The sequence below is a fragment of the Tupaia chinensis genome, unplaced genomic scaffold (assembly GCF_000334495.1).
Source record: "Tupaia chinensis unplaced genomic scaffold, TupChi_1.0 Scaffold000438_1, whole genome shotgun sequence".
Taxonomy (NCBI): domain Eukaryota; kingdom Metazoa; phylum Chordata; class Mammalia; order Scandentia; family Tupaiidae; genus Tupaia; species Tupaia belangeri.
Window position 1 is genome coordinate 35,936 of NW_006159943.1, and position 12,401 is coordinate 48,336.

General features: G+C 45.2%; 1 protein-coding gene across 1 annotated transcript in view; it reads right to left on the minus strand.

The window, feature by feature from the left end:
• The window catches only part of LOC102479328 (GON-4-like protein), a gene marked incomplete in the record, with an annotated part of 76,557 nt that overhangs the window by 4,249 nt on the left and 59,907 nt on the right, over positions 1-12,401 (minus strand). The window contains 2 exon segments of the mRNA XM_027774468.1: positions 7,547-7,697; positions 10,226-10,370. Coding sequence (XP_027630269.1) covers positions 7,547-7,697; positions 10,226-10,370 — 296 coding nt within the window.

The following is a 12,401-nucleotide window of genomic DNA, read 5'->3' on the forward strand; positions in this document are numbered from 1 at the left end:
CCCTTCTCCTCCATTCTCCTCTCAGGATTTTGGGCACGCGCGCGCACACACACACACACACACGCCCAGCATGAATTGTAAGTCAGAGTCTGGGACTTGAACTGTGGTCATCTAGGTGGGAGTCCAATGACATAACCATTATCCCATCTGCTGGTCCCCACACCTGTCATGCTTTTAAGCCACAGGGACTGGGACTCAAGCTACACCACTGGCCATGTAGGATCCAGCTGCCTTAACCACAGGCCATGGAATGGCCAACAATATTTTTTAAATTGTAGTATTTTGACTGTGAGGTCAAGTATAAAATTTCCATTTACAGAGTCATGTTGGCACTTAGAAAATTTCAGATTTGGGGCCACCAAGTGGTGTGGTGGTCGAGGCACTGGACTCCCACATGGTCGTCCTCGGTTCGAGTCCTGGACCTGGTGGCTTGCTTTCTCACTTTTCCTCTCTTTCTGGTGAATTAAAAACACAATAACAACAGTAACAATAAATTAAAAAATAAGTCATTCTTTTGGAAATTTTTAGATTTTAGGGCATATTGGACTTGAGAGTTTTAGACTGAGAATTCCCAAGCGCAGACTTGCTCCTGCTCAACGGCTGCAACAGCAGTGCTAACCGTCAGCGTGGACGTGTGAAAGCTTCCTTTTAGGCTAATGACGGTGTGCAGGGGATTAGGAAGGAAGGAGAACGAGAGAGGACGTAAGACAGTTCAGTAAACGGAGGGTGGCGGCTGAGGGCAGGGGTGAAGTGTGACTCTGTGAGGCTGGAACTCATGGGAAGGTTCCAGGTTTGTGTCCTACAACCTGGGACTGCCTGAGGTACAAGGTAGATCCCAGTATCAAAATCCTGCTGGCAAAGCCACCTCCATGGCACAGAGATTGAGGGAGCAGGATCCCACATAGCCGACCACAGTGTGAATCCTGGCCCCAGTGGCATGGAAAGCCCAGGTGCATGTGCGTGAGCACACCCAAAATCCCAACTAGATGGAGAAATGGAGAAGAGATTGTAGCGTGGCTGCACCTGTTAATGCTGCTTTCTATCTCTCTGTACCGGATAACCACATGCATCCTCTGGCCAACTAAGGAGGAAAAACTGGAGGCCAGCCAGTGGTGTGGGAGCTATAGAAGCTGGATCCCACATGGTCAAGTGCACAGTTTGAATCCCAGGTCCTGTGGCTTGAAAGCTGTCTGGTGTGCATACGTGCACACCCATGCCCCGTGAATGAAGGGCTTTCTCTCTTTCTCTCTCTCTTCCTCTCCTCCCCTCTCCCTGGTAAGTGAGCACAATCGCAAAATATTTTAATTGTTCCCTGAATCATGGAATAGCACGTACACTTTATGTACAAAATCACTGATTTGTTTAAGGAACCAAAAAGACACTGGTCTGACTAGAACTAAAGGAGTATGATGAAGATTTCAGGAGACAAAGTCAGAGGTAGGCAAGACAGACCTCCTGTGCCAGGCCACACAACCTGGACTGCACTCGGGAGGAGCAGACAGAGAAAACAGCAGCAGCAATATAAAAGGCAGAATTGATGGGAGCAGCTTCAGACACTGGCTCAAAACCCACTGTAATTACTCCAGGCACAAAGCTTTTCAAAAAGTCCTCGGAAAATGTATATTATGAAAAACATCTTGGGGCTGGCAGGTGGCGTTGGTAGTTAAGGGCACTGTACTCCAACATGGCTGTCCGTGGTTTGAGTCTCGGACCTGGCAGGTGGCTTGCTTTCTCACTCCCCGCTACCCCTGTCCCTCTCTGGTCCAATTAAAATAAATAAATGAATAAATAAAGTTTAAAAAGAAAAAAGCAAAGAAAAACTTCTGCATGGATTTCAATATTTTTAGCACCAAAATAAACACATACTTCAATTCCATCTTTCTGTGAACATTTTTTTTTTGAGAGGTTTTTTGCTATAGGCTGTGTGTGCTCACCAGAAAGAGAGAGACAGAAAGTGAGAATCACCCCCTAGGGGGGGAGGGCACACCGCAATCCCTTCTCCTCCATTCTCCTCTTGGGATCTTGGGCATGCACGCACACGCGCCCGGCGTGAGTTTATGCCACCAGGTCCGGGACTCGAACTGCGGTCTACTATATGGGAGTCCCTCGACATAGCCAGTAAGCCAATTGCTGACCCCTCTGTGAACTTTCAATCCCCTTGTCTAACGAAGGGTTGAAGTATGGCCGTGGCCAAGAGGAGGAAGTGGAGCAGGAAAATGAGAACTAGGTGACTGACTACAGGTACGGTGACCCAGCAGGAGGAGTCAAGGATAATGCTCAGGGCTGCAGAGACTGAGAGAATGGCAACAGGGTAATTCACACACAAGGACAGAGCCCAGCGGGAGGAAGCTGGGGAAGGGAGTTGCTATCGGTGGTGGCAACAGAGGGTACAGAGAAATAGTTCCGTCTGAAGGGTCAGTGAGGTGAGTGAGCTGAGACTTCCTTAAAAGAGCTGGCAAGACTGTGGACTAGAGCTGTGAGAATCACTGGAAGACAGGACATACCAAGAATCACGGACTGGGGGGAGACCACCTGTGTGACCGGGGAAGACAGGACATACCAAGAATCACAGACTGGGGGGAGACCACCTGTGTGACCGGGGTGTGGATCACGGCTTAAAGGGCAGAGCAGAGGAGGAAGAGCCCACAGAAGAGCAGCCTGAGGCAAGTCAGAACATCACAGCCGATGACAGGAAGCTTGAAGGAGGTGTGAATGGACTACAACTGCCACTAAGAACTTAAACAGGATAAGGTAAACATACCCAATAGAGACCTTTGTGGGGACAATAGCCACACTGTTTTTTTTTTAATCTGCCTGAGGGCACAAGCACTTGCAGGGCGGGGGGAGAGTGCCTGATCCCTTCTCCTCCTGATCCCTTCTCCTCCGTTTATTTCTCTTTCCAGGATTTTGGGCACACATGAGCACCTGGTGTGCTTTTCAAGCTGCCGGGTCCAGGATTCCAATGGAGCTGCGGGCCATGCGGCATCGAAGTGATTTAACACCAGACCGCAGGCCTCTCACGGGTTAAAGAGTCAGGGAGTTCTATTGTGAAAGTGGGTAAATCACACATCCATTTGGCTTTGTCCTTTCTTAAAACTCCATGAAAACAAAAGCAGAAAATTACAAAGGTAAAAGTCAGTAAGGAGGGCCGGAGCTTCAGAGTGCTAACTCCTCTGTGCCTACTGGTGTAATAAATAGTGCTCCTAAAAAAAGTCAGTAAGGAGAAAGAGGTTAAAGGATACACAAAAACAGACACTGGTTTTGAAGCTAAAAAGCAGAGAAGTTAGTGATAACTGAAACCAGACAATGAGGAAGTGCAAGTATACCTGGAATTAAAAACAGGAAAAGGTGAGGAGGACAGGGCCAGCCAGGGTGGGGGGATCAAGGCAAATGGGTCCCACATAGCTGACTACGTAGTTCAACTCCCAAACCCAGGAGGATGAAAAACATGCTGGGTACGTGTGTGTGCGTGTCCAAAATCCTGAGAGGAGAATGGACTGCAGCATGGTCATCCACCCAGGGGTGCCTTCTCACTTTCCCTCCCTCCCTCTCCAGCAAGTACACAAGCTTTATAGCAAATTTTTAAAAAGAAAGAAAGAAGAAAATAGACTGAAAAATGTCAAAACAGCAGTTCAGTTCCAAATACCCTCTACAGTTGGGGATACCTGGTGACAGCCCTGCTCCTTAGCCTGGCAAAAGCTTTGCTAAAAAGGACGATGGCTGGACTGAGGCTGCGGGGCGCAGGAGAGGCAGCGGCAGCTTGCTAATGAAGCATGACCAGCCCCAGCCTCCAGCCTCCAGCCTCCAGCCTCCCTACTTTGCCCATATGCCGTCTGCTATCAGAAAACACTCCATCAACAAAAGAGAGCTATCCAGTATGAAAAATATGATAGAAGAAATAAAGAGCTGAACGTGGCAGAAGGGCTAAAAGAAAAAGCAGAAGTAGAATCTCAGAGAGTACAGAAAGAGGAGGAAGTGATGGGGATAAAGAAGAAAGTCAAGATGAGACCAGTCCAAGAGCTGTACCCTCTCCCACTAAATAGTGCAGAAAGAGACTGGACTAAATGAAGGGGAGGAAACCATTCATACATAATTCAGAAAAACTTCCCTGAACTGGAACCTATCAATTTCCAAAATAAAAAGGGTTTGTCAAAAGCCTGGCACCATGGATGGACCCAGACCCTTATTAAGGCACAGTATCATGCCTTATCAAAACACTGCGTTTAGGGGCCAGCAGTCAGCATAATGGCTATGTCGCTGGATTCCCATGTAGTGGACTGCGGCTCGCGTCCTGGATCTTGGTGGCTTTAAATTCATGCCAGGCGTGTGTGTGTGCGTGCCCAGGATCCCAAGAGGAGAATGGAGGAGAACGGATTGTGGCATGGCCATCCCCACCTGGGGGGTGATTTCTCACTTTCTGTCTCTCTGTCTCTCTCTATCTGTCTGGCCAGCGCACGCACCCTGTAGCAAAAACCTTTCAAAAAAACAAACAAACAAACAAAAACCCACTGCAGTGGGACCAGCAGGTAGCATAAAGGTTATGCCGTAGGACTCTCACATGGCTGACCGCAATTCGAGTCTCAGATTAGACAACTTAAAACACGCTGGGCAGGGACCAGCAAATGGCTTAATAGTTACGTCACTGGATACCCACGCAGTTGACCACAGTTTGAGGCCCGGACCCAGTGGCTTAAACTCATGCCTGGCGCACGTGCATGCATGCCCAAGATCCCGAGAGGAGAATGGAGAAGAAGGGATTATGGTGTGACCATACCCCCTGGGGGTGAGTTCTTGCTTTCTGTCTCTCTGTCTCTCTGGTGAGTGTACGAATCCTATAGCAAAAACTTCTCAAAAAATAAAATTAAATTTAAAAAATCACACTGGGCATGTGTACGTGCGTGCGCAAAATCCCAAAAGGAGAAAATGGAGAAGGGATTGTGGCATGGCCATCCCCCCAGGGGATGACTTCTCGTCTTCTGTCTCTATCTCTTTGTCTCTCTGGTGCGTGCACACATGCCCTGTAGCAAAAATCTCTCAAAAAAACCCCAAAAAACTATAGACACAAGAAACAGCTACATGCTGTCAGAGTGAGAAAACAGGTGCCACAGGGGACCAGCAGTTAGCATAATGGCTATGTCACTGAACTCCCATGTAGTAAACCGCGGTTTGAGTCTTGGACCCGGTGGCTTAAACTCACGCCGGGCGCGTGTGCATGCGTGCCCAGGATCCCGAGAGGAGAATGCAGGAGAAGGGATTACGGGGTGGCCATACCCCCCTGGGGGGTGATTTCTTGCTTTCTGTCTCTGTCTCTCTGGCAAGCACACATGCCCTATAGCAAAAACCTTTCCAAAACAAAGAAACAAAACAAACAAACAAACAAAAACAGGTGCCACATAAAGGTTTAAGGGTCAAATGGCATCGCATTTGTAAACAGCACACCAGAAACTAGAAGACACTGGAGGCCCTTAAAATTTTCTCAGAAAAATTATTTCCAAAGTAGAATTGTAGACATAGTGAAAGGTGAGAATAGACAAGATATTTTTTCTTTTTAACTTTTATTCTGAAATACAGATTCACAGGAAGTTGCAAAACTAGGAGAGCTATGCCATGTAACCCTCACGGAGTTGCCACAAGGTAACATCTCACATCACACAGCTAACAGGAGACATCAATACAAACAGCTATGTAGTAGTTTCAAGGCCAGGAAAATGACACTGGTACAATCCAAAGACCAAGGATAGCGATGCTGGGTTGCTGGGAAAGTCATGCTGCATTTCCACATAGAAAAACAGAAGAATATGTCATGCATGACTTTCTCGACAACCTAAAACTTTAAATGTACAACTACTTCTCAAGCACTCTTCTTCAAAATGCTACTTTAAAGTACTCCACTAAAATAAGGAAATAAAGTTTTAAAAAATGTGAAATTTTAGAAATAAGAGGATCTAATACAAAGTAAAAGGCAGAACGAATCCCAGGACCCTGGTGAAGACAAAGCCCAGGAAGACCTGGAAGCAGCAAGCTAAAAGGGCCACATGTCCTGAGTGGCAGAGTCAGAGGCTCAGGGGGGATTTCATCAAGATACAAACGCCCAAACACACCATGCTTAGAGGAGATTCATAAAACAGGAACCAATTTTAATGTTGATCTGGCAATAATCATATCGTAAAAATCAATTCTCAGGGGACAGCAGGTGGCATGGTGGTTAAAGTGCTAGATCTCACATGGCCAACTCTGTGGTTTGAGTACTGGGCCTGGAGGCTTGAAATCCATCCCAGGCACATGTGCATGCATGCCCAAAAATCCCAGGAGGGGAATGGAGGAGAAGGGACTGCCGTGCGACCATCCCCCCCACCACCACCACCAAGGGGTGATTTCTATATTTCCCTGGCTCTCTGGCAAGTGGACACATCCTATCGCAAAAATCTAAAACACAAAAACTAATTGCCCACATTACCCCAGCCTCCATTTGCTGTTACTAACTCCAGGAGAAACAAAATGTTTAGCAGGAAAGACAGAAGTACCCAGAGCAAGTCTAACACCTTAGTGCCATGGCTAAACGCCATGTAATGGAAGTCTGATCTCATGTGGCTGACCACCGCACCAAGGCCGGTCCTGGCAGCAAGTACCAGGTGCATGTGCACACACGCCCAGGCTCCTGATGGGATGGAGAAATGGAGGGAAAAGGACTGCATCATGACCAGGCCCCTTGGGAGTGCTCCCTCTACCCTACCCACACTGTGGCATGCACATGGGTCCTCTAGCATTGAGGGAAAAAATATTAAAAAGATTCACTCCACAACTCAGCTGTTGTTAGAAGCATTTATGTCGCCCTTACCATGCTTATAACGTAAGCCCTCAATACACTCTAAGCATAACTGTGATGTAACTACTGTGAAAAGACTGGAGAGAGAACAGAAAATACGTATGTTTCTGATGGGAATAAGAGAGTGAGGACGGAGCCAAATCCTCCGCTTCCGTGGCGTAAGGTGAGTAAACAAGGCCTAAACCCAAACACAAATACATGGCAGCTACAGGCTGCTCACCTAGATATGGAGGCACATACATCAAACCTCCTAAAACCCACTTAGCAAAGTAAAGGGGAGAAAAGTATTTTTTCCACGACAAATCTCACAGAAGTATTTTATTCCTTAAACTATTTGGCTCTATAAAGTATATACTAAGTAATTTTTATATAAATATTTAAATAAAGAGTTAAAAAGAAGGATGTGAGTGGAATATTGTATGCCCCTGTGAGGAGGTGAGAGTAACAGGAACAGAACGTATGGTTAGAGGAAAACGTAGATTTGGGAAATCCTTTCAGACATAGGCAATTTTATCTTTAGGGGAAATATCTGGAAGGCAGGAAGATGAAGAGACTATAGAGGAAAATAATGGATCACTGTCAACAGAGGAATTCATCTAGTGCAGAGGTGGGAAGAATTAGTCTCAGGTAAAACTCAAAGGCCCTCCCCACTGAGAGTCAGAGGAGGAGTGAGGGTGGGCACAGACAGGGGAGGTGAGGAGGGCAGCAGGAAGCACTCACCTTGATGATATTGTCGCGGGCTCTGTTCATGTTGAGGTTCTTGATTCTCACCGTCAGCTGGTGGGCAGTCTTGCAGGTTAGAAGGTACTTGCTGATTAGAGGCTTAGGAAATTTGGTTCCTTCAAAATGCTTCAGTCCCAAAGCTAACAGGCTGAGAAAGGGACAATGACACTAAATCTCACCTGACAGTCCTTTCTTCTAGAAAATCTCCCCACACAAACTCCATCGTTTACAATCAAGTGTTTCTACATCTAATTCCTGTACAAGTTGATGGTTACCCAAGAGAAAATGTCGGACATTTTGTGATTGCTAAATAAGTAAAAGGAGGGGCAGGCAGGTGGAATGGTGGTTAAGGTGCTGGACTCCCACACGGCCGACCATTTGGTGGCTTGCCTTCTCATTCTCTCTCTGGTCAAATTGAAGAATAATAATTAATTAAATTAATAATTATTTAAAAAATAATAAAACAACACAATGAATAATAAACAAACAGATGAGGCCAGCAGGCGGCATAGTGGTTAAGGTGCTGGACTCCCACACGGCTGACTATAGTTCAAGTCCCAGACCTGGCAGCTTGAAACACACCAGGCACATGTCCAAGCGTGCCCAAAATCCTGAGAGAAGAGTGGTGGAGAAGGGATTGTGGCGTGGCTATCCCCCCTTCCAGCTGGAGGGTGAATTCTCACGTTCTCTCTCTCTATGGTGAGCCCACATTTCCTATAGCAGAAAAATCTCTCTTAAAAGAAAAAGAGAAAAAAGGAAACAAAAGGAACAGAAAAAGCTAGGCATAAATAAATAATAAATGTCAGATAATGATGTGTTTGATAGTAACAATTCAAAGGAAGTTCAAAGGAAATAGAATGATTCTAATAAAATATAAAATCAGAGGCCAGTGGGGGGTATGACGATTCAAGTGCTGGACTCCGACAAGGCCAAATGCAGTTTGAATTCCAGACCTGGCAGCCTCAAAAAATCACACCAGGGGCATGTGTGTGTGAGCCCAAAATCCCAAGAGGAGACTAGGTGATTTCTCATCCCCCCCACCCCATGTATCTTTCTCCTACAAGTACACATGCCCTATGGCAATAACCTTAAAAAATATTTGTATCTATAAAATGAATAGGTACCATGCAGATAAATTAGCACTCACACTACCACCACCATAACATACAACTACAGTTACATACTCACATATTTGCTGACGGCAGTTTGGCAATACACAGCAAGAGTGATAAAAAATGTTAATAAATTGGGACCAGCAGATGAAACAGCGGTTATGTCGCTGAACTTCCCATGTAGTCAACCGCAGTTCAAGGCCTGGTCCTGGTGGCTTAAAACTCACACCGGGCGCGTGTGTTTGCATGCCAAAAATACCGAGAGGAGAATGGAGAAGGGATTCTGGCATGGCTATCCCCCCTGGGGGGTGATTTCTAGCAGTCTATCTGTCTCTCAGCGAGCACACGCCCCCTACACCAAAAAAAACTCTCCTGTCCCACGAAAAAAAAGGTTGTAAATCTTTTCTGAATAATCTCATTCTTAGGAATTTATCCACAGAGATAAACTGAAAAAATTTAAATAGATCTATGCACTAAGATCCCTAGTGAAGCCTCACTTAAAATAGCAAACCAAGAGAAAAACAAAGACCAATAAAAGAACTACCTATAGGGCCATGGAATACTGCGTTAAAAGATAACATAGCTGGGGACCAGCAGGTGGCGTGGTGGTTAAGGCGCTGGACACTCCCACATGGCCAACCAGGGTTCGAGTCCTGAATCTGGTGGCTTACTTTCTCACTTCCTCTCTCTCTTTCTCACCCTCTGTCCTCTGTCTCCCTCGTGTTAAAAAAAAAAAAAAAAAAAAAAAAAAAAAAAAAAGAATGAAAACATAAAATAAAATAAATAATTATTAAAAGAAAAAAGATAACATAGTTAAAGAAAAAACAACATTATAGAATAAAAAGCAATTTCAAGGGCCAGCCATAGCCTAAGGTCATGGGAATCAGATAACACATTGCCCATCACAGTTAGAATTCTGGCCCAAGGGGCTGACAAACCACTCTGGGCCCACGAGCATGCATGAATGCCCAAGGGATGATGAGATAGAGGAGAGGGAACTGCTGCACGTCCACACCCCAATAGGGGTGCTTTCTCCCTCCTCAGACAAGTGCATGTATCTTCTGACAACAACAACAAACAACTTCTGAAAGATATTACATCAGAAACAGTAAAACAGGGCCAGCTGTGCAGTGCAGCAGTTAGGTGCTCTGCATAGAAAGCCAGATCCCAAATGGCCAACTGCACTTTGAACCCCGATCCTGGTAGCTTGAAGAACATGCTGAGCACATGTGTGTGTATGCCCCAAATCCTGATGGTAGAGAATCTGAGGGGAAAGGACTGCAGTGTGACCAAGTCCAGCTGCAGGGTTCTCTATGTGGGTGTGTCTCTCTCTAGTGTACATGTGCCCTACGGCATTAAATAAAGTGTTTTGAAAATACGTTTGGCCTTCCTCAAAAGAGCAGCTTTTGGCCCTGCTGGCACAAGCACATGCTACAGACACATGCCACTTTCCTTTTTGTCTTTTGTGTCTCTGTCGTTACACGCCTTTCCCCTGATCTTCTCATAGAACCCTGACTTTCCTTGGGACGGCCTGTACTTTTGAGCCCCCACAGTAAAGACTTACTTGTCCTCTGCCTTGGTGAAGAAGATCTTGTCCTGGGGATTGTTTGCCTTCAGGGCACACACTGGAAGGAGCTCCGGGTACATGAAAACCTTGCTTGTAGCCAGAATCCACGCTACTTGCTTTGGCAAACAGGGAAATTCATGAGCTAAGAAAACAAATCAGTGATAAATGGAATTCTAGGACAAAATAAGGCATTTGCAAGAGAGCTTGTGAATGGCTTTTTGCATTTAGGAAGAGAGCTGCATTTTTGACCCCTTCCCATCCGGTCACCCTCCCCACAAAAGCTTCTAAAGATCTCAATCTGACAAATGCTGAAAGAAGTCCTATTCAAGGTCAATAAAAGTTGATTTTTTAATTTCTTTCCTATGTGGAACACTTAACATACTAAGGAACGTAAACCCTTACAAAGCACCTAGTAATACCTCAAAAAAATGTTACCTCCTTCCCCCTTTAAATCCTTTAAGGATAAGAGACCAACAATGCTTGCTTTCTTCCAAGATAAGATTCCAACTTCTTTAATATCCCTCACAAATCTGGTATTCCAACTTTTTTTTTCTGATTCTTACTTAACTCTCATTAAGTTCTCCCAGATTCCTCCTGAGGTTGGGAATAAAAAAAACCATAAAAGGAATAAGACAATTCTGCCTCATTCATTTCTGTCTTTCTAAGTCTCTCAGTTTCAGGCAACTCCACCTCTCCAGAGGTAAGAACCACTGTGTCCGTATCTCTCCTTCTGTGAGTATTATTTTTATATGCCCAGATGAAAAACCAAGACATTAGATGTGTAAGTGACTACTATAGTTTGGTGTTAAAGGAAGTTTTAACCAAAATAAAGCTATCAAGGTAGTTTAGGGTCACTGTCTATGACATAATGCACTTAAGTTCAACTATATTTAATGTAACCGGAAGGTGGCGTGGTGGTGAAGGGCCCAGGACTCCCACATGGCTGACCACAGTTAGAGCCCCAGACCTGGTGGCTTACTTTCTCACCTTCTTTTTATCTCTCTCACTCTATTCCTCTTTGGTCAAATTTAAATATATAAATAAATAAATGGAGAAATAAAATTAAATAAAAATAATTCTTAAAAAAAAAAAAAAAGACTCAGAGGTTTAAAATCGAATCCAAAGACAAACCCAAGTTCAGAATAAGCCATAACTAATTTGATAATTCAGGAAACAAGTCACAAGCACTTTTGGCTTAAGATTACAACAAATGGGGGAACGGCAGGTGGCATGATGGATAAGGGCGCGGGATTCCCATATGGTTGACCATGCTTCGCGTCCTGGATCTGGTGGCTTCCTTTCTCTCTTTCTCTCTCAGTCACTTACTCTAACACTGTCCCTCTCTAGTAAAATTAAATAAATAAAAAAGGGGTCAGCAGGTGGTTAAAGCTGCAGAATTCCAACATCGCCGAGCGTGGTTCAAGTCCTGGACCTGGTGCCTTGCTCCTCTCTCTCTCTCTCTGGTCAAATTAAAAAATAATAACAACAAATAGAATTAAATAAATAAATCTTAAAATAAATAAAGTTAAATGAAATAATTCTTTTTAAAAAATACTGGGACTTGGGAACCAGCAGTTAGCGTAATGGCTATGTTGCTGGATTCCCATGTAGACGACCGTGGTTCGCGTCCTGGACCTGGTGGCTTAAAACTCATGCCGGGGGCGTGTGCGTGCATGCCCAAGATCCCGAGAGGAGAATGGAGGAGAAGGGAATGCAGTGTGACCATCCCCCCTGGGGGGTGATTTCTCGCTTTCTGTCTCTATGTCTCTCTCTCTCTGTCAGGAGAGTGCATGCACCCTATAGGAAAACCTCTCCAAAAAAAAAAAATATTGGGACCAGCAGTTAGCGTAATGGCTATGTCACTGAACTCCCATGTAGTAGACCGCGGTTCGCGTCCCGGACCCGGTGGCTTAAAACTCATGCCGGGGGCGTGTGCGTGCATGCCCAAGATCCCGAGAGGAGAATGGAGGAGAAGGGAATGCAGTGTGACCATCCCCCCTGGGGGGGGATTTCTCGCTTTCTATCTCTCTCTCTCTGTCTGGCCAGCGCACACGCCCTATAGCAAAAACATCTTTAAAAAATAAAAAGAATACTGAACATGACTAATGCACAACATGTCCAACTTAACTCTCAAATTAGTATTTCATTAAAAAATGAAGACATGCAGAAGGGC